Source organism: Procambarus clarkii, chromosome 1 (genome assembly GCF_040958095.1).
Source record: "Procambarus clarkii isolate CNS0578487 chromosome 1, FALCON_Pclarkii_2.0, whole genome shotgun sequence".
Classification (NCBI taxonomy): Eukaryota; Metazoa; Arthropoda; class Malacostraca; order Decapoda; family Cambaridae; genus Procambarus; species Procambarus clarkii.
The window spans coordinates 20,434,982-20,454,981 of record NC_091150.1 but is presented as its reverse complement, the minus strand read 5'-3'; the positions used below and the strand labels follow the sequence as shown (position 1 = coordinate 20,454,981).

The 20,000-nt window shown below is 58.3% G+C and overlaps 1 protein-coding gene across 14 annotated transcripts in view; it reads left to right on the top strand.

Annotated features, from left to right (window-relative positions):
• Window positions 1–20,000, top strand: part of MTA1-like (metastasis associated 1-like) — a 156,746-nt gene that overhangs the window by 34,352 nt on the left and 102,394 nt on the right. For 12 of the 14 annotated variants that reach the window (XM_045736407.2, XM_045736349.2, XM_045736372.2 and 9 more), the window contains exon 3: window positions 1,393–1,486. In XM_045736407.2, coding sequence (XP_045592363.1) covers window positions 1,393–1,486 — 94 coding nt within the window. Of the gene's footprint in view, window positions 1–1,392; window positions 1,487–1,802; window positions 1,891–20,000 lie in introns of those variants that run through there. The other 2 variants (XM_045736388.2, XM_045736365.2) reach the window with 1 other exon arrangement.

Genomic DNA, 20,000 nt, shown 5'->3' with positions numbered 1-20,000 from the left:
AGTAGAGGTGCCATAGACACAATCAGAGACCACTGTCTGAACATCAGAGGTCCAGTGAAGAGTAGAGGTGCCATAGGCACAATCAGAGAACACTGTCTGAACATCAGAGGTCCAGTGAAGAGTATAAGTGCCATAGGCACAATCAGAGAACACTGTCTGAACATCAGAGGTCCAGTGAAGAGTAGAGGTGCCATAGACACAGAGAACACTGAACATCAGAGGTCCAGTGAAGAGTACAGGTGCCATAGGCACAATCAGAGAACACTGTCTGAACATCAGAGGTCCAGTGAAGAGTAGAGGTGCCATAGGCACAATCAGAGAACACTGTCTGAACATCAGAGGTCCAGTGAAGAGTACAGGTGCCATAGGCACAATCAGAGAACACTGTCTGAACATCAGAGGTCCTGTGAAGAGTATAAGTGCCATAGGCACAATCAGAGAACACTGTCTGAACATCAGAGGTCCAGTGAAGAGTAGAGGTGCCATAGACACAGAGAACACTGAACATCAGAGGTCCAGTGAAGAGTACAGGTGCCATAGGCACAATCAGAGAACACTGTCTGAACATCAGAGGTCCAGTGAAGAGTATAAGTGCCATAGGCACAATCAGAGAACACTGTCTGAACATCAGAGGTCCAGTGAAGAGTAGAGGTGCCATAGGCACAATCAGAGAACACTGTCTGAACATCAGAGGTCCAGTGAAGAGTAGAGGTGCCATAGGCACAATCAGAGAACACTGTCTGAACATCAGAGGTCCAGTGAAGAGTAGAGGTGCCATAGACACAGAGAACACTGAACATCAGAGGTCCAGTGAAGAGTAGAGGTGCCATAGACACAGAGAACACTGAACAAGAGAGGTCCAGTGAAGAGTACAGGTGCCATAGGCACAGTCAGAGTACACAGTATGCTCGTATGAGCGCTGTGGCAAGAAATGGACGTACCAGTAATTTGAAAGGAAAGCAGCTCATGAAAGTGATGTACTGTTCCGTTTTCTGTTTGAGTCCTCTGGCATACTCGGTTAGGTTAGGAGAGGAAACTTCCAATTAACGGGTTTCATGTCGTTTTGAAACTTCAGGAGAACTTCCTGCCCTCCTGAACTTCCAGAGGACCCTTAACTTGCTGTTTTGGAAAAAAAATCTAAATTTATATTCAATTTTTTTCATTTTCAAATTACGTCCATATCAGCTATTTGTGTAAACCAGCCAAATTAATATGTAATTTGTAAGAGGACAAGTTGCAACCCCCCACCCCCACCCTTCCCCTCCCCACCCTACCCTACCACTCCCACCCTGCCACCACCACCCCCCACCCTGCCACCACCACCCCCCACCCTGCCACCCACCCAACCCACCACCACCACCAGAACTAAGAGCACCTTCTCTCCTACCACAGACGCCCAACGGTAACGTGGAGGCCAAAGTGATGTGTTTCTACAGACGTCGCGACATCTCCTCTTCCCTTATCATGCTGGCAGACAAGCATCAGAGTGAGTAGTACCCTTGTTGTAGCCCTCCATGTATAGTATACATGTGTACCCTAGTGATCCAGGCTCCTCTTCCCTTATCATGCTGGCAGACAAGCATCAGAGTGAGTAGTACCCTTGTTGTAGCCCTCCATGTATAGTATACATGTGTACCCTAGTGATCCAGGCTCCTCTTCCCTTATCATGCTGGCAGACAAGCATCAGAGTGAGTAGTACCCTTGTTGTAGCCCTCCATGTATAGTATACATGTGTACCCTAGTGATCCAGGCTCCTCTTCCCTTATCATGCTGGCAGACAAGCATCAGAGTGAGTAGTACCCTTGTTGTAGCCCTCCATGTATAGTATACATGTGTACCCTAGTGATCCAGGCTCCTCTTCCCTTATCATGCTGGCAGACAAGCATCAGAGTGAGTAGTACCCTTGTTGTAGCCCTCCATGTATAGTATACATGTGTACCCTAGTGATCCAGGGTGGACAGTGTTATAAACATCACCCCATGTATAGGACCCGTCTACCAGTAGTGTAAGTGGTGTACACACAAGGTACACTGTGTCACTTCCTCGCCTGGTAGTGCCACTCCTCCTGGTGTAATGGTCTACCTCTACAGTAGCAAGAGGTCACGCCTCTACAGTAACAAGAGGTCACACCTCTACAGTAACAAGAGGTCACACCTCTACAGTAACAAGAGGTCACGCCTCTACAGTAACAAGAGGTCACACCTCTACAGTAACAAGAGGTCACGCCTCTACAGTAACAAGAGGTCACACCTCTACAGTAACAAGAGGTCACACCTCTACAGTAACAAGAGGTCACACCTCTACAGTAACAAGAGGTCACACCTCTACAGTAACAAGAGGTCACACCTCTACAGTAACAAGAGGTCACACCTCTACAGTAGCAAGAGGTCACACCTCTACAGTAACAAGAGGTCACACCTCTACAGTAACAAGAGGTCACACCTCTACAGTAACAAGAGGTCACACCTCTACAGTAACAAGAGGTCACACCTCTACAGTAACAAGAGGTCACACCTCTACAGTAACAAGAGGTCACACCTCTACAGTAACAAGAGGTCACACCTCTACAGTAACAAGAGGTCACACCTCTACAGTAACAAGAGGTCACACCTCTACAGTAACAAGAGGTCACACCTCTACAGTAACAAGAGGTCACACCTCTACAGTAACAAGAGGTCACGCCTCTACAGTAACAAGAGGTCACGCCTCTACAGTAACAAGAGGTCACGCCTCTACAGTAACAAGAGGTCACACCTCTACAGTAGCAAGAGGTCACACCTCTACAGTAGCAAGAGGTCACACCTCTACAGTAGCAAGAGGTCACACCTCTACAGTAACAAGAGGTCACACCTCTACAGTAACAAGAGGTCACACCTCTACAGTAGCAAGAGGTCACACCTCTACAGTAGCAAGAGGTCACACCTCTACAGTAGCAAGAGGTCACACCTCTACAGTAGCAAGAGGTCACACCTCTACAGTAACAAGAGGTCACACCTCTACAGTAGCAAGAGGTCACACCTCTACAGTAGCAAGAGGTCACACCTCTACAGTAGCAAGAGGTCACACCTCTACAGTAGCAAGAGGTCACACCTCTACAGTAGCAAGAGGTCACGCCTCTACAGTAGCAAGAGGTCACGCCTCTACAGTAGCAAGAGGTCACGCCTCTACAGTAACAAGAGGTCACACCTCTACAGTAGCAAGAGGTCACACCTCTACAGTAACAAGAGGTCACGCCTCTACAGTAACAAGAGGTCACGCCTCTACAGTAACAAGAGGTCACGCCTCTACAGTAACAAGAGGTCACGCCTCTACAGTAACAAGAGGTCACGCCTCTACAGTAACAAGAGGTCACACCTCTACAGTAACAAGAGGTCACACCTCTACAGTAACAAGAGGTCACACCTCTACAGTAACAAGAGGTCACACCTCTACAGTAGCAAGAGGTCACACCTCTACAGTAACAAGAGGTCACACCTCTACAGTAACAAGAGGTCATACCTCTCACCATTTTTGCCTTACAGTTCTTTTACTAAATATTTTAGCCTTTAGAGCGTCTTGTGCCAATTGTTAATATTTTGTCACTTGTGTTAAACACTATTGTGATGAGAACATTTCTGGTCATTGTGTGTTATGGAACTACTCCAAAGTGACGTGTATAATGTTAACACTAAGCCTCGGTCCGCGCTACATTTTATAACACGGGCGCATATTAATCGGGGAAATAAATGCATTTTTGGGTTCGGGGAGGACCGAACTAGGTGATTATATTGTAGGGGAGAGAGCGTTATTCCCCAGCGAAGTGACCCCATAGCAAGGACACGATAGTGAAGAAAACGTTACAAGTTTAATGGCTCATACGGCTAGATGTGTGTTTCTGGCAGTGTTACACAGTTGTAGCGTGTTTCCTCACCATAATATACCAACTAGGGTCACATTGGCTGTATGGCTGTATAGGGGGGGGGGGGCCTCGTAGCCTGGTGGATAGCGCGCAGGACTCGTAATTCTGTGGCGCGGGTTCGATTCCCGCACGAGGCAGAAACAAATGGGCAAAGTTTCTTTCACCCTGAATGCCCCTGTTACCTAGCAGTAAATAGGTACCTGGGAGTTAGTCAGCTGTCACGGGCTGCTTCCTGGGGGTGGAGGCCTGGTCGAGGACCGGGCCGCGGGGACACTAAAGCCCCGAAATCATCTCAAGATAACCTCAAGATGGTCACTTGTCCACGACCAGGCCATCCAGGGTCACCAGGCTAGGTGTTACCCAACACTTGTCCTGTCCTGCTAGCCACTAGCCCACCTCTAGCCCGCCACTAACCCACCACTAGCCCACCCCTAGCCCACCACTAGCCCACCCCTAGCCCACCACTAGCCCACCCCTAGCCCACCACTAGCCCTGCTAGCCACTAGCCCACCACTAGCCCTGCTAGCCACTAGCCCACCACTAGCCCTGCCCACCACTAGCCCTGCCCACCACTAGCCCTGCCCACCACTAGCCCTGCCCACCACTAGCCCTGCTAGCCACTAGCCCACCACTAGCCCTGCCCACCACTAGCCCACCACTAGCCCTGCCCACCACTAGCCCACCACTAGCCCACCACTAGCCCACCACTAGCCCGTCACTAGCCCGCCACTAGCCCACCACTATCCCGCCACTAGCCCGCCACTAGCCCGCCACTAGCCCGCCACTAGCCCGCCACTAGCCCGCCACTAGCCCACCACTAGCCCACCACTAGCCCACCACTAGCCCACCACTAGCCCACCACTAGCCCACCACTAGCCCGCCACTAGCCCACCACTAGCCCACCACTAGCCCACCACTAGCCCACCACTAGCCCGTCACTAGCCCACCACTAGCCCGCCACTAGCCCGCCACTAGCCCACCACTAGCCCACCACTAGCCCGTCACTAGCCCACCACTAGCCCGCCACTAGCCCACCACTAGCCCACCACTAGACCCAGCACCACAGGGATCACCAGTAAGTGACTAACCACCAGCATGACATTTGCTGCCACACGCCGCCACTGATGTTTGCTGTTTTTTGTTGGCCTAAAGTTGACCACTTGTTCCCAGTGGGGGTTACCGCCCCCCCAAGTGGGGGGTTACCGCCCCCCCCCCCTGATTGGCACCCCGTCTTGGTACATCCCCCCACCTGTGTATCCCTCTGTGGCTGCTCTCTGTTGCTGCTCTCTCACACCGCCACCATGACCCCCGCTGCCCTCTGTTGCTGCTCTCTCACACCCCCACCATGACCCCGCTGCTCTCTGTTGCTGCTCTCTCACACTCCCACCATGACCCCCGCTGCCCTCTGTTGCTGCTCTCTCACACTCCCACCATGACCCCCGCTGCCCTCTGTTGCTGCTCTCTCACACTCCCACCATGACCCCCGCTGCTCTCTGTTGCTGCTCTCTCACACTCCCACCATGACCCCCGCTGCTCTCTGTTGCTGCTCTCTGTTGCTGCTCTCTCACCCCCACCATGACCCCCACTGCTCTGTTGCTGCTCTCTCACACCCCCACCATGACCCCCGCTGCTCTCTCACAGCCCCACCATGACCCCCGCTGCTCTCTGTTGCTGCTCTCACACACCCACCATGACCCCCGCTGCTCTCTGTTGCTGCTCTCTCACACTCCCACCATGACCCCCGCTGCTCTCTGTTGCTGCTCTCTGTTGCTGCTCTCTCTCACCCCCACCATGACCCCCGCTGCTCTGTTGCTGCTCTCTCACACCCCACCATGACCCCCGCTGCTCTCTCACAGCCCCACCATGACCCCCGCTGCTCTCTCACAGCCCCACCATGACCCCCGCTGCTCTCTGTTGCTGCTCTCTCACACTCCCACCATGACCCCCGCTGCTCTCTGTTGCTGCTCTCTCACACCCCCACCATGACCCCCGCTGCTCTCTGTTGCTGCTCTCTCACACTCCCCCACCATGACCCCGCTGCTCTCTGTTGCTGCTCTCTCACACCCCCACCATGACCCCCGCTGCCCTCTGTTGCTGCTCTCTCACACCCCCACCATGACCCCCGCTGCTCTCTGTTGCTGCTCTCTCACACCCCCACCATGACCCCCGCTGCTCTCTGTTGCTGCTCTCTCACACCCCCACCATGACCCCCGCTGCTCTCTGTTGCTGCTCTCTCACACCCCCACCATGACCCCCGCTGCTCTCTGTTGCTGCTCTCTCTCACCCCCACCATGACCCCTGCTGCTCTCTGTTGCTGCTCTCTCACACCCCCACCATGACCCCCGCTGCTCTCTGTTGCTGCTCTCTCACACCCCCACCATGACCCCCGCTGCTCTCTCACACCCCCACCATGACCCCCGCTGCTCTCTGTTGCTGCTCTCTCTCACCCCCACCATGACCCCCGCTGCTCTCTGTTGCTGCTCTCTCTCACCCCCACCATGATCCCCGCTGCTCTCTGTTGCTGCTCTCTCACACCCCCACCATGACCCCCGCTGCTCTCTGTTGCTGCTCTCACACCCACACCATGACCCCCGCTGCTCTCTGTTGCTGCTCTCTCACACCCCCACCATGACCCCCGCTGCTCTCTGTTGCTGCTCTCTCACACCCCACCATGACCCCCGCTGCTCTCTGTTGCTGCTCTCTCTCACCCCCACCATGACCGCGCTGCCCTCTGTTGCTGCTCTCTCACACCCCCACCATGACCCCGCTGCCCTCTGTTGCTGCTCTCTCACACCCCCACCATGACCCCGCTGCTCTCTGTTGCTGCTCTCTCACACCCCCACCATGACCCCTGCTGCTCTCTGTTGCTGCTCTCTCACACCCCCACCATGACCCCCGCTGCTCTCTCACAGCCCCACCATGACCCCCGCTGCTCTCTGTTGCTGCTCTCACACACCCACCATGACCCCCGCTGCTCTCTGTTGCTGCTCTCTCACACTCCCACCATGACCCCCGCTGCTCTCTGTTGCTGCTCTCTGTTGCTGCTCTCTCTCACCCCCACCATGACCCCCGCTGCTCTGTTGCTGCTCTCTCACACCCCCACCATGACCCCCGCTGCTCTCTCACAGCCCCACCATGACCCCCGCTGCTCTCTCACAGCCCCACCATGACCCCCGCTGCTCTCTGTTGCTGCTCTCTCACACTCCCACCATGACCCCGCTGCTCTCTGTTGCTGCTCTCTCACACCCCCACCATGACCCCCGCTGCTCTCTGTTGCTGCTCTCTCACACTCCCCCACCATGACCCCGCTGCTCTCTGTTGCTGCTCTCTCACACCCCCACCATGACCCCCGCTGCCCTCTGTTGCTGCTCTCTCACACCCCCACCATGACCCCCGCTGCTCTCTGTTGCTGCTCTCTCACACCCCCACCATGACCCCCGCTGCTCTCTGTTGCTGCTCTCTCACACCCCCACCATGACCCCCGCTGCTCTCTGTTGCTGCTCTCTCACACCCCCACCATGACCCCCGCTGCTCTCTGTTGCTGCTCTCTCACACCCCCACCATGACCCCCGCTGCTCTCTCACACCCCCACCATGACCCCCGCTGCTCTCTGTTGCTGCTCTCTCTCACCCCCACCATGACCCCCGCTGCTCTCTGTTGCTGCTCTCTCTCACCCCCACCATGATCCCCGCTGCTCTCTGTTGCTGCTCTCTCACACCCCCACCATGACCCCCGCTGCTCTCTGTTGCTGCTCTCACACCCACACCATGACCCCCGCTGCTCTCTGTTGCTGCTCTCTCACACCCCCACCATGACCCCCGCTGCTCTCTGTTGCTGCTCTCTCACACCCCACCATGACCCCCGCTGCTCTCTGTTGCTGCTCTCTCTCACCCCCACCATGACCGCGCTGCCCTCTGTTGCTGCTCTCTCACACCCCCACCATGACCCCGCTGCCCTCTGTTGCTGCTCTCTCACACCCCCACCATGACCCCGCTGCTCTCTGTTGCTGCTCTCTCACACCCCCACCATGACCCCTGCTGCTCTCTGTTGCTGCTCTCTCACACCCCCACCATGACCCCCGCTGCTCTCTGTTGCTGCTCTCTCTCACCCCCACCATGACCCCGCTGCCCTCTGTTGCTGCTCTCTCACACCCCCACCATGACCCCTGCTGCTCTCTGTTGCTGCTCTCTCACACCCCCACCATGACCCCCGCTGCCCTCTGTTGCTGCTCTCTCACACCCCCACCATGACCCCGCTGCTCTCTCACACCCCCACCATGACCCCCGCTGCCCTCTGTTGCTGCTCTCTCACACCCCCACCATGACCCCGCTGCTCTCTCACACCCCCACCATGACCCCCGCTGCTCTCTGTTGCTGCTCTCTCACACCCCCACCATGACCCCCGCTGCTCTCTGTTGCTGCTCTCTCACACCCCCACCATGACCCCCGTGGCTCTCTGTTGCTGCTCTCTCACACCCCCACCATGACCCCCGCTGCCCTCTGTTTCTGCTCTCTCACACCCCCACCATGACCCCCGCTGCCCTCTGTTGCTGCTCTCTCACACCCCCACCATGACCTCCGCTGCTCTCTGTTGCTGCTCTCTCACACCCCCACCATGACCCCTGCTGCCCTCTGTTGCTGCTCTCTCACACCCCCACCATGACCCCCGCTGCTCTCTCACACCCCCACCATGACCCCCGCTGCTCTCTGTTGCTGCTCTCTCACACCCCCACCATGACCCCCGCTGCTCTCTGTTGCTGCTCTCTCACACCCCCACCATGACCCCCGCTGCTCTCTGTTGCTGCTCTCTCACACCCCCACCATGACCCCCGCTGCTCTCTGTTGCTGCTCTCTCACACCCCCACCATGACCCCCGCTGCCCTCTGTTTCTGCTCTCTCACACCCCCACCATGACCCCCGCTGCCCTCTGTTGCTGCTCTCTCACACCCCCACCATGACCCCCGCTGCTCTCTGTTGCTGCTCTCTCACACCCCCACCATGACCCCTGCTGCCCTCTGTTGCTGCTCTCTCACACCCCCACCATGACCCCCGCTGCTCTCTCACACCCCCACCATGACCCCCGCTGCTCTCTGTTGCTGCTCTCTCACACCCCCACCATGACCCCCGCTGCTCTCTGTTGCTGCTCTCTCACACCCCCACCATGACCCCTGCTGCTCTCTGTTGCTGCTCTCTCACACCCCCACCATGACCCCTGCTGCTCTCTGTTGCTGCTCTCTCACACCCCCACCATGACCCCCGCTGCTCTCTGTTGCTGCTCTCTCACACCCCCACCATGACCCCCGCTGCTCTCTCACCCCCACCATGACCCCCGCTGCTCTCTGTTGCTGCTCTCTCTCACCCCCACCATGACCCCCGCTGCTCTCTGTTGCTGCTCTCTCACACCCACACCATGACCCCCGCTGCTCTCTGTTGCTGCTCTCTCACACCCCCACCATGACCCCCGCTGCCCTCTGTTGCTGCTCTCTCACACCCCCACCATGACCCCTGCTGCTCTCTGTTGCTGCTCTCTCACACCCCCACCATGACCCCCGCTGCTCTCTGTTGCTGCTCTCTCTCACCCACACCATGACCCCCGCTGCTCTCTGTTGCTGCTCTCACACCCACACCATGACCCCCGCTGCTCTCTCACCCCCACCATGACCCCCGCTGCTCTCTGTTGCTGCTCTCTCACACCCCCACCATGACCCCCGCTGCTCTCTGTTGCTGCTCTCTCACACCCCCACCATGACCCCTGCTGCTCTCTGTTGCTGCTCTCTCACACCCCCACCATGACCCCTGCTGCTCTCTGTTGCTGCTCTCTCACACCCCCACCATGACCCCCGCTGCTCTCTGTTGCTGCTCTCTCACACCCCCACCATGACCCCCGCTGCTCTCTCACCCCCACCATGACCCCCGCTGCTCTCTGTTGCTGCTCTCTCTCACCCCCACCATGACCCCCGCTGCTCTCTGTTGCTGCTCTCTCACACCCACACCATGACCCCCGCTGCTCTCTGTTGCTGCTCTCTCACACCCCCACCATGACCCCCGCTGCCCTCTGTTGCTGCTCTCTCACACCCCCACCATGACCCCTGCTGCTCTCTGTTGCTGCTCTCTCACACCCCCACCATGACCCCCGCTGCTCTCTGTTGCTGCTCTCTCTCACCCACACCATGACCCCCGCTGCTCTCTGTTGCTGCTCTCACACCCACACCATGACCCCCGCTGCCCTCTGTTGCTGCTCTCTCACACCCCCACCATGACCCCGCTGCTCTCTGTTGCTGCTCTCTCACACCCCCACCATGACCCCGCTGCTCTCTGTTGCTGCTCTCTCACACCCACACCATGACCCCCGCTGCCCTCTGTTTCTGCTCTCTCACACCCCCACCATGACCCCGCTGCTCTCTGTTGCTGCTCTCTCACACACCCACCATGACCCCCGCTGCTCTCTGTTGCTGCTCTCTCACACCCCCCACCATGACCCCCTGCTGCCCTCTATTGCTGCTCTCTCACACCCCCACCATGACCCCGCTGCTCTCTGTTGCTGCTCTCTCACACACCCACCATGACCCCCGCTGCTCTCTGTTGCTGCTCTCTCACACCCACACCATGACCCCCGCTGCCCTCTGTTTCTGCTCTCTCACACCCCCACCATGACCCCGCTGCTCTCTGTTGCTGCTCTCTCACACACCCACCATGACCCCCGCTGCCCTCTGTTGCTGCTCTCTCACACACCCACCATGACCCCCGCTGCTCTCTGTTGCTGCTCTCTCACACCCACACCATGACCCCCGCTGCCCTCTGTTTCTGCTCTCTCACACCCCCACCATGACCCCCGCTGCCCTCTGTTGCTGCTCTCTCACACACCCACCATGACCCCCGCTGCCCTCTGTTGCTGCTCTCTCACACACCCACCATGACCCCCGCTGCTCTCTGTTGCTGCTCTCTCACACCCACACCATGACCCCCGCTGCCCTCTGTTTCTGCTCTCTCACACCCCCACCATGACCCCCGCTGCTCTCTGTTGCTGCTCTCTCACACACCCACCATGACCCCCGCTGCCCTCTGTTTCTGCTCTCTCACACACCCACCATGACCCCCGCTGCCCTCTGTTGCTGCTCTCTCACACCCCCACCATGACCCCGCTGCTCTCTGTTGCTGCTCTCTCACACACCCACCATGACCCCGCTGCTCTCTGTTGCTGCTCTCTCACACACCCACCATGACCCCCGCTGCTCTCTGTTGCTGCTCTCTCACACCCACACCATGACCCCGCTGCTCTCTGTTGCTGCTCTCTCACACACCCACCATGACCCCCGCTGCTCTCTGTTGCTGCTCTCTCACCCCCACCATGACCCCGCTGCTCTCTGTTGCTGCTCTCTCACACCCCCACCATGACCCCGCTGCTCTCTGTTGCTGCTCTCTCACACCCCCACCATGACCCCCGCTGCCCTCTGTTGCTGCTCTCTCACACCCCCACCATGACTCCCGCTGCTCTCTGTTGCTGCTCTCTCACACACCCACCATGACCCCGCTGCTCTCTGTTGCTGCTCTCTCACACCCCCACCATGACCCCCGCTGCCCTCTGTTGCTGCTCTCTCACACCCCCACCATGACTCCCGCTGCTCTCTGTTGCTGCTCTCTCACACACCCACCATGACCCCGCTGCTCTCTGTTGCTGCTTTCTCACACACCCACCATGACCCCCGCTGCTCTCTGTTGCTGCTCTCTCACACCCCCACCATGACCCCCGCTGCTCTCTGTTGCTGCTCTCACACACCCCCACCATGACCCCCGCTGCTCTCTGTTGCTGCTCTCTCACACCCCCACCATGACCCCCGCTGCTCTCTGTTGCTGCTCTCTCACACCCCCACCATGACCCCCGCTGCTCTCTGTTGCTGCTCTCTCACACTCCCACCATGACCCCGCTGCCCTCTGTTGCTGCTGTCTCACACCCCCACCATGACCCCCGCTGCTCTCTGTTGCTGCTGTCTCACACCCCCACCATGACCCCCGCTGCTCTCTGTTGCTGCTCTCTCACACACCCACCATGACCCCCGCTGCCCTCTGTTGCTGCTCTCTCACACTCCCACCATGACCCCTGCTGCCCTCTGTTCCTCCCACTTCTCCAACCTGTGACCCTGTGTGGTGGGGGTGGTGGAGGATGAGGTGGTGTAGGGGTGGGTATGGGGGTGGGATAGTGTGTGGTGGGGGAGGTGGGGGTGTGATGGGTACAGTCAATTACCAGTGTTGTTGTGGATCAATATGATACTGACCACTGTTCCCCTCTACCCCCCCCCCCTCCTCCCTTCCCTTGGGGCAGTGTGTAGGGGACACTACTACCCCCCCTCCCTCCCTCACCCAGCACCCCTCTCTCCCACCCCAACAACCTGTTCCTCCCTCTCCCAGCTTACCCATACCTACACACTCCTCTTGCTCCCAATGTTTACGGGGCTGGTAGTGTTGCTGGCCTCCACCACTGTTGCTGCCACCACCACTGTTGCTGCCACCACCACCCCTCGGGAACCCCCTCTCCACCACCACCACCCCTGGGGAACCCCCTCTCCACCACCACCACCACCTCTGGGGAACCCTCCACCACCACCCCTGGGGAACCCCCTCTCCACCACTACCACCACCCCTGGGGAACCCTCCACCACCACCCCTGGGGAACCCCCTCTCCACCACTACCACCACCCCTGGGGAACCCCCTCTCCTCCACCACCACCTGGTTGATGTGCTTCTTAAGATATGGGCACCACACAACCGCTCCATATTCTAGCTTTGGCCTAACAAAAGTCGTGAACAATTTCTTTAGTATATCGCCATCCATGTATTTAAAAGCAATTCTGAAGTTAGAAAGTGTAGCATAGGCTCCTCGCACAATATTCTTTATGTGGTCCTCAGGTGATAGTTTTCTATCTAGAACCACCCCTAGATCTCTTTCTTTATCAGAATTCTTTAAAGATTTCTCACATAATATATAGGTTGTGTGGGGTCTATGTTCTCCTATTCCACATTCCATAACATGACATTTATTCACATTAAATTCCATTTGCCAAGTGGTGCTCCATATACTTATTTTGTCCAGGTCATGACAATCATCTAAGTTTCTTATCCTTCCTATTATCTTAACATCATCAGCAAACATGTTCATGTAATTCTGTATACCAACTGGTAGATCATTTATGTAGACAATAAACATCACTGGTGCAAGAACTGAACCCTGTGGTACTCCACTTGTGACATTTCTCCAGTCCAATACATTGCCTCTGATTACTGCCCTCATTTTTCTGTCAGTTAGGAAATTTTTCATTAATGTTAGAAGCGTACCTGTCACTCCTCCAATATGTTCAGTTTCCAGAACAACCTCTTATGTGGAACTGTCGAAAGCCTTTTTTAGGTCCAGATAGATGCAGTCAACCCAGCCATCTCTTTCCTGTAATATCTCTGTTGCTCGATCATAGAAACTGAGTAAATTCGATACACAGGATCTTCCTGATCAAAAACCATACTGTCTGTCTGATATTATATCATTTTTCTCCAGGTGTTCTACCCATTAAGTTTTGATTAGTTTTTCCAATATTTTGACTATTACACTTGTCAATGATACAGGTCTATAATTAAGGGGGTCTTCCCTGCTTCCACTTTTGTAGAAGTGGAAGCAGGGAAGGGGTGGTGGTGGGGTCCCCAGGGGTGGTGGTGGTGGTGGTTGTCCCCAGGGGTGGTGGTGGTGGGGGTTGTCCCCAGGGGTGGTGGGGTCCCCAGGGGTTGTGGTGGTGGTGGTGGGGTCCCCAGGGGTTGTGGTGGTGGTGGGGTGGTCCCCCAGGGGTTGTGGTGGTGGTGGGGTCCCCAGGGGTTGTGGTGGGGGGGTCCCCAGGGGTTGTGGTGGGGGGGGTCCCCAGGGGTTGTGGTGGGGGGGTCCCCAGGGGTTGTGGTGGTGGTGGGGTGGTCCCCCAGGGGTTGTGGTGGTGGTGGGGGGGTCCCCCAGGGGTGGTGGTGGTGGTGGGGTGGTCCCCCAGGGGTTGTGGTGGTGGTGGGGGGTCCCCCAGGGGTTGTGGTGGTGGTGGGGGGGGTCCCCCAGGGGTTGTGGTGGTGGTGGGGTGGTCCCCCAGGGGTTGTGGTGGTGGAGGGTCCCCCAGGGGTTGTGGTGGTGGTGGGGGGGGTCCCCCAGGGGTTGTGGTGGTGGTGGGGGGGTCCCCCAGGGGTTGTAGTGGTGGGAGTTGTCCCCAGGGGTTGTGGTGGTGGAGGGTCCCCCAGGGGTTGTGGTGGTGGAGGGTCCCCCAGGGGTTGTGGTGGTGGTGGAGGGTCCCCCAGGGGTTGTGGTGGTGGTGGAGGGTCCCCCAGGGGTTGTGGTGGTGGTGGAGGGTCCCCCAGGGGTTGTGGTGGTGGTGGGGTGGTCCCCCAGGGGTTGTGGTGGTGGAGGGTCCCCCAGGGGTTGTGGTGGTGGTGGAGGGTCCCCCAGGGGTTGTGGTGGTGGTGGAGGGTCCCCCAGGGGTTGTGGTGGTGGTGGAGGGTCCCCCAGGGGTTGTGGTGGTGGTGGAGGGTCCCCCAGGGGTTGTGGTGGTGGTGGAGGGTCCCCCAGGGGTTGTGGTGGTGGTGGAGGGTCCCCCAGGGGTTGTGGTGGTGGTGGAGGGTCCCCCAGGGGGTTGTGGTGGTGGTGGAGGGTCCCCCAGGGGTTGTGGTGGTGGTGGAGGGTCCCCCAGGGGTTGTGGTGGTGGTGGGGTGGTCCCCCAGGGGTTGTGGTGGTGGGGTGGTCCCCCAGGGGTTGTGGTGGTGGTGGAGGGTCCCCCAGGGGTTGTGGTGGTGGTGGAGGGTCCCCCAGGGGTTGTGGTGGTGGTGGAGGGTCCCCCAGGGGTTGTGGTGGTGGTGGAGGGTCCCCCAGGGGTTGTGGTGGTGGTGGAGGGTTTCCAGGGGTGGTGGGGGGGTCCCCAGGGGTTGTGGTGGTGGTGGAGGGTCCCCCAGGGGTGGTGCAGGTGGAGGGTTCCCCAGGGGTGGTGGTGGTGGAGGATTCCCCAGGGGTGGTGGTGGAGGACGGTCCCCCAGGGGTGGTGGTGGAGGAGGGTCCCCCAGGGGTGGTGGTGGAGGAGGGTCCCCTAGGGGTGGTGGTGGAGGGTCCCCCCAGAGGTGGTGGTGGTGGAGGGTCCCCCAGGGGTGGTGCAGGGTCCCCCAGGGGTGGGGGTGGGTCCCCTAGGGATGGTGGGGGAGGGGGAGCCTGACACATAATGAAAGGCGTGACAGTGTGGTGGTGGTGGTGGTGTGGGGCAGGGGGGGGGGGTAATGCAGATCAATAGGGGGCGTCTTGGGGGGGGGGGTTGTCCCTCCCTCACCATCACTACCCTCCCTCCCACCTTCTCTCCCTCCACCTTCCCTCCCTCCACCTTCCCTCCCTCCCTCCACCTTCTCTCCCTCCACCTTCTCTCCCTCCACCTTCCCTCCCTCCACCTTCCCTCCCTCCCTCCACCTTCCCTCCCTCCCTCCACCTTCCCTCCCTCCACCTTCCCTCCCTCCCTCCACCTTCCCTCCCTCCCTCCACCTTCCCTCCCTCCCTCCACCTTCCCCTCCCTCCACCTTCCCACCTTCCCTCCCTCCCTCCCTCCCTCCCTCCCTCCACCTTCCCTCCCTCCCTCCCACCTTCCCTCCCTCCCTCCACCTTCCCTCCCTCCCTCCCTCCCTCCCTCCCTCCCTCCCACCTTCCCTCCCTCCCTCCCTCCCTCCCTCCCTCCCACCTTCCCTCCCACCTTCCCTCCCACCTTCCCTCCCTCCCTCCCTACCTCCCTCCCTCCCTCCCACCTTCCCTCCCTCACTACCACCTTCCCTCCCTCACTACCACCTTCCCTCCCTCCCACCTTCCCTCCCTCCCTCTACTTCCCTCCCTCCCTCCACCTTTCCTCCCTCCCTCCACCTTCCCTCCCTCCCTCCACCCTCCCTCCCTCCACCTTCCCTCCCTCCCTTCACCTTCCCTCCCTCTCTCCACCTTCCCTCCCTCCTTCCACCTTCCCTCCCTCCACCTTCCCTCCATCCCTCCCTCCCTCCACCTTCCCTCCCTCCCTCCACCTTCCCTCCCTCCCTCCCTCCCTCCACCTTCCCTCCCTCCCTCCACCTTCCCTCCCTCCCTCCCTCTCTCCACCTTCCCTCCCTCCCTCCCTCCACCTTCCCTCCCTCCCTCCCTCCACCTTCCCTCCCTCCCTCCCTCCCTCCACCTTCCCTCCCTCCCTCCCTCCACCTTCTCTCCCTCCACCTTCCCTCCCTCCCTCCCTCCACCTTCCCTCCCTCCCTCCCTCCACCTTCCCTCCCTCCCTCCCTCCACCTTCCCTCCCTCCCTCCCTCCACCTTCCCTCCCTCCCTCCCTCCACCTCCCTCCCTCCCTCCACCTTCCCTCCCTCCCTCCCTCCACCTCCCTCCCTCCACCTTCCCTCCCTCCCTCCCTCCACCTTCCCTCCCTCCCTCCCTCCACCTTCCCTCCCTCCCTCCCTCCACCTTCCCTCCCTCCCTCCCTCCCTCCCTCCACTTTCCCTCCCTCCCTCCACCTTTCCTCCCTCCCTCCACCTTTCCTCCCTCCCTCCCTCCCTCTACCTTCCCTCCCTCCCTTCCTCCACCTTCCCTCCCTCCCTCCCTCCCTCTACCTTCCCTCCCTCCCTTCCTCCACCTTCCCTCCCTCCCTTCCTCCACCTTCCCTCCCTCCCTCCCTCCACCTTCCCTCCCTCCCTCCCTCCACCTTCCCTCCCTCCCTCCCTCCACCTTCCCTCCCTCCACCTTCCCTCCCTCCACCTTTCCTCCCTCCACCCTCCCTCCCTCTACCTTCCCTCCCTCCCTCCCTCCACCTTCCCTCCCTCCCTCCCTCTACCTTCCCTCCCTCCCTCCCTCTACCTTCCCTCCCTCCCTCCCTCTACCTTCCCTCCCTCCCTCCCTCTACCTTCCCTCCCTCCCTCCCTCCACCTTCCCTCCCTCCCTCCCTCCACCTTCCCTCCCTCCCTCCCTCCACCTTCCCTCCCTCCCTCCCTCCACCTTCCCTCCCTCCCTCCCTCCACCTTCCCTCCCTCCCTCCCTCCCTCCCTCTACCTTCCCTCCCTCCACCTTCCCTCCCTCCCTCCCTCCCTCCCTCCACCTTCCCTCCCTCCCTCCCTCCCTCTACCTTCCCTCCCTCCCTCCCTCCACCTTCCCTCCCTCCCTCCCTCCCTCTACCTTCCCTCCCTCCCTCTACCTTCCCTCCCTCCACCTTCCCTCCCTCCACCTTCCCTCCCTCCACCTTCCATCCCTCCCTCTACCTTCCCTCCCTCCCTCCACCTTCCCTCCCTCCCTCTACCTTCCCTCCCTCCCTCCACCCTCCCTCCACCCTGGGCCACCAGCTGTGGGAGTGGGGCGTCTCATCTTGGGTCACCAGCTGTGGGAGCGGGGCGTCTCATCTTGGACTACCAGCTGTGGGAGCGGGGCGTCTCATCTTGGGCCACCAGCTGTGGGAGCGGGGCGTCTCATCTTGGACTACCAGCTGTGGGAGCGGGGCGTCTCATCTTGGGCCACCAGCTGTGGGAGCGGGGCGTCTCATCTTGGGCCACCAGCTGTGGGAGTGGGGCGTCTCATCTTGGGTCACCAGCTTTGGGAGCGGGGCGTCTCATCTTGGGTCACCAGCTGTGGGAGTGGGGCGTCTCATCCTGGGCCACCAGCTGTGGGAGCGGGGCATCTCATCTTGGACTACCAGCTGTGGGAGCGGGGCGTCTCATCTTGGGCCACCAGCTGTGGGAGCGGGGCATCTCATCTTGGACTACCAGCTGTGGGAGCGGGGCGTCTCATCTTGGGCCACCAGCTGTGGGAGCGGGGCATCTCATCTTGGACTACCAGCTGTGGGAGTGGGGCGTCTCATCTTGGGCCACCAGCTGTGGGAGCGGGGCATCTCATCTTGGACTACCAGCTGTGGGAGCGGGGCGTCTCATCTTGGGCCACCAGCTGTGGGAGCGGGGCATCTCATCTTGGGCCACCAGCTGTGGGAGTGGGGCGTCTCATCTTGGGCCACCAGCTGTGGGAGCGGGGCGTCTCATCTTGGAGTAATCTTTCAAACATTGGGTCCTCAAACATTGGGATGGTGTTCCATACCCTGATGGCTTGGTGCTGCAGTCTGATGTTTAGTGGCTGTATGTTCAGGAGTTCGTGGAGCTCCTGGATTGTCTGATCATATGGTGGACGGTGTTTTGCTGTTCTCCTTAGCGCCTTATTTTGTACTGCTTGCAGTTTCTGCATGTTAGTTTTCTTTATGGTGTGTAGTGGTACTGGGGGATACTCTAGATGCGGCCGAACTAGAGCCTTATATAGGTAGATCTGGATGTTAGTACTGAGGCTTCGGAATCTCCTCAGTTTTCCTAATGCTGCTTTGGCTTTGTTTAGTCGGTCCCTTACATGAGTTTGTATCCCTGTTCTCTCCCTCTACCTCCCTCTCCCTCCCTCTACCTTCCCTCCGTCCCTCCCTCCCTCCCTCCCACCTTCCCACTACCCACGTACATCAACGCCCTGTTACAAAAGTTGGAGCAACAGGCAGGAGTAAAAGGGAAGGTGCTCCAGTGGATAAGGGAGTACTTAAGCAACAGGAAACAGCGAGTAACGGTGAGGGGGGAGACATCAGAGTGGCGAGATGTCACCAGCGGAGTCCCACAGGGCTCAGTACTTGGACCCATCCTGTTTCTAATATATGTAAACGATCTTCCGGAGGGTATAGACTCATTCCCCTCAATGTTTGCTGATGATGCAACAATTATGAGAAGAATCAAGACGGATGAAGATAGACAGAGACTACAGGATGACCTGGATAAACTGGAGGAATGGTCTAGAAAATGGCTGCTAAAGTTCAACTCAGGAAAGTGCAAAGTAATGAAATTAGGCGAAGGGAGCAGGAGGCTGAACACAAGGTATCATCTGGGAGGGGAAATCCTGCAAGAGTCAAATAGAGAGAAAGATCTGGGGGTTGATATCACACCGAACCTGTCCCCAAAGGCCCACATCAAAAGGATATCATCAGCGGCATATGCTAGACTGGCCAACATAAGAACTGCTTTTAGAAACTTGTGTAAGGAATCGTTCAGGACCTTGTATACCACTTATGTCAGACCAATCCTGGAGTATGCAGCTCCAGCCTGGAGTCCATATTGAGTTAAACACAAGACAAAGTTAGAGAAGATTCAGCGGTATGCCACCAGACTGGTCCCGGAACTGAGAGGTATGAGCTACGAGGAAAGGCTAAAGGAGCTGAACCTCTCATCCCTGGAAAACAGAAGAGTAAGGGGAGACATGATAACCACCTACAAAATTCTCAGGGGAATTGACAGGGTGGACAAAGACAAACTCTTCAGCACGGGTGGGACACGAACAAGGGGACACAGGTGGAAACTTAGTACCCAGATGAGCCACAGAGACGTTAGAAAGAACTTTTTCAGTGTGAGAGTAGTTAATGTAATGTAATGTAAGGCTGTAAGTGAGCAAGACACATAATTACGAAGGCATGGCAAGACCAGAAGAAGAAAGTAAGATAAGAGAACAATGAGATGGTTACCAGAGAGCCAGGAGCAAGTATCTCATATTGAGAAGAGAAGCAACTAACCAGTTTGATAATAACATTTTAAGCAAAGCAAAGACCCGCCCCAAATTGCTTGAGAGCCGCCTGAAGAGGACGAGATCAGTTAAGGAACCACTGGTGAAACTGAGGGTATGGCAGGCAGGCAGGCCGGCAGGCCGGGAGGCCGTGTGGTGCAGTGCCACATGCAAGGAGGAGGAGGAGACGCGGACACGAGTCATTAAACTACACACCTTTATCCCATCGTGGTGTTGCATGTCATGCAAGACGATGACAGATTATAGTTAAGAGGGGTAGCAGGAGACCTTCCAACCCGTATGTGAGATAAGATAGTTGATGACACCACCACCACCGTGGTCTCTCAGATGACATATCCTGCCTCACAGACCTCATACTTGTATGGCCGGGCCACTCTCATCACACGAGACACACAAGCCTGCACCAGTCAACAAAATGGAGAGAAAGAGAGAGCAGTGACGGGAAAGGTTGTCCGGTGGCTATAGCAATACCGACGCATCACAAGACAGAGAATCACAGTGAGAGACCT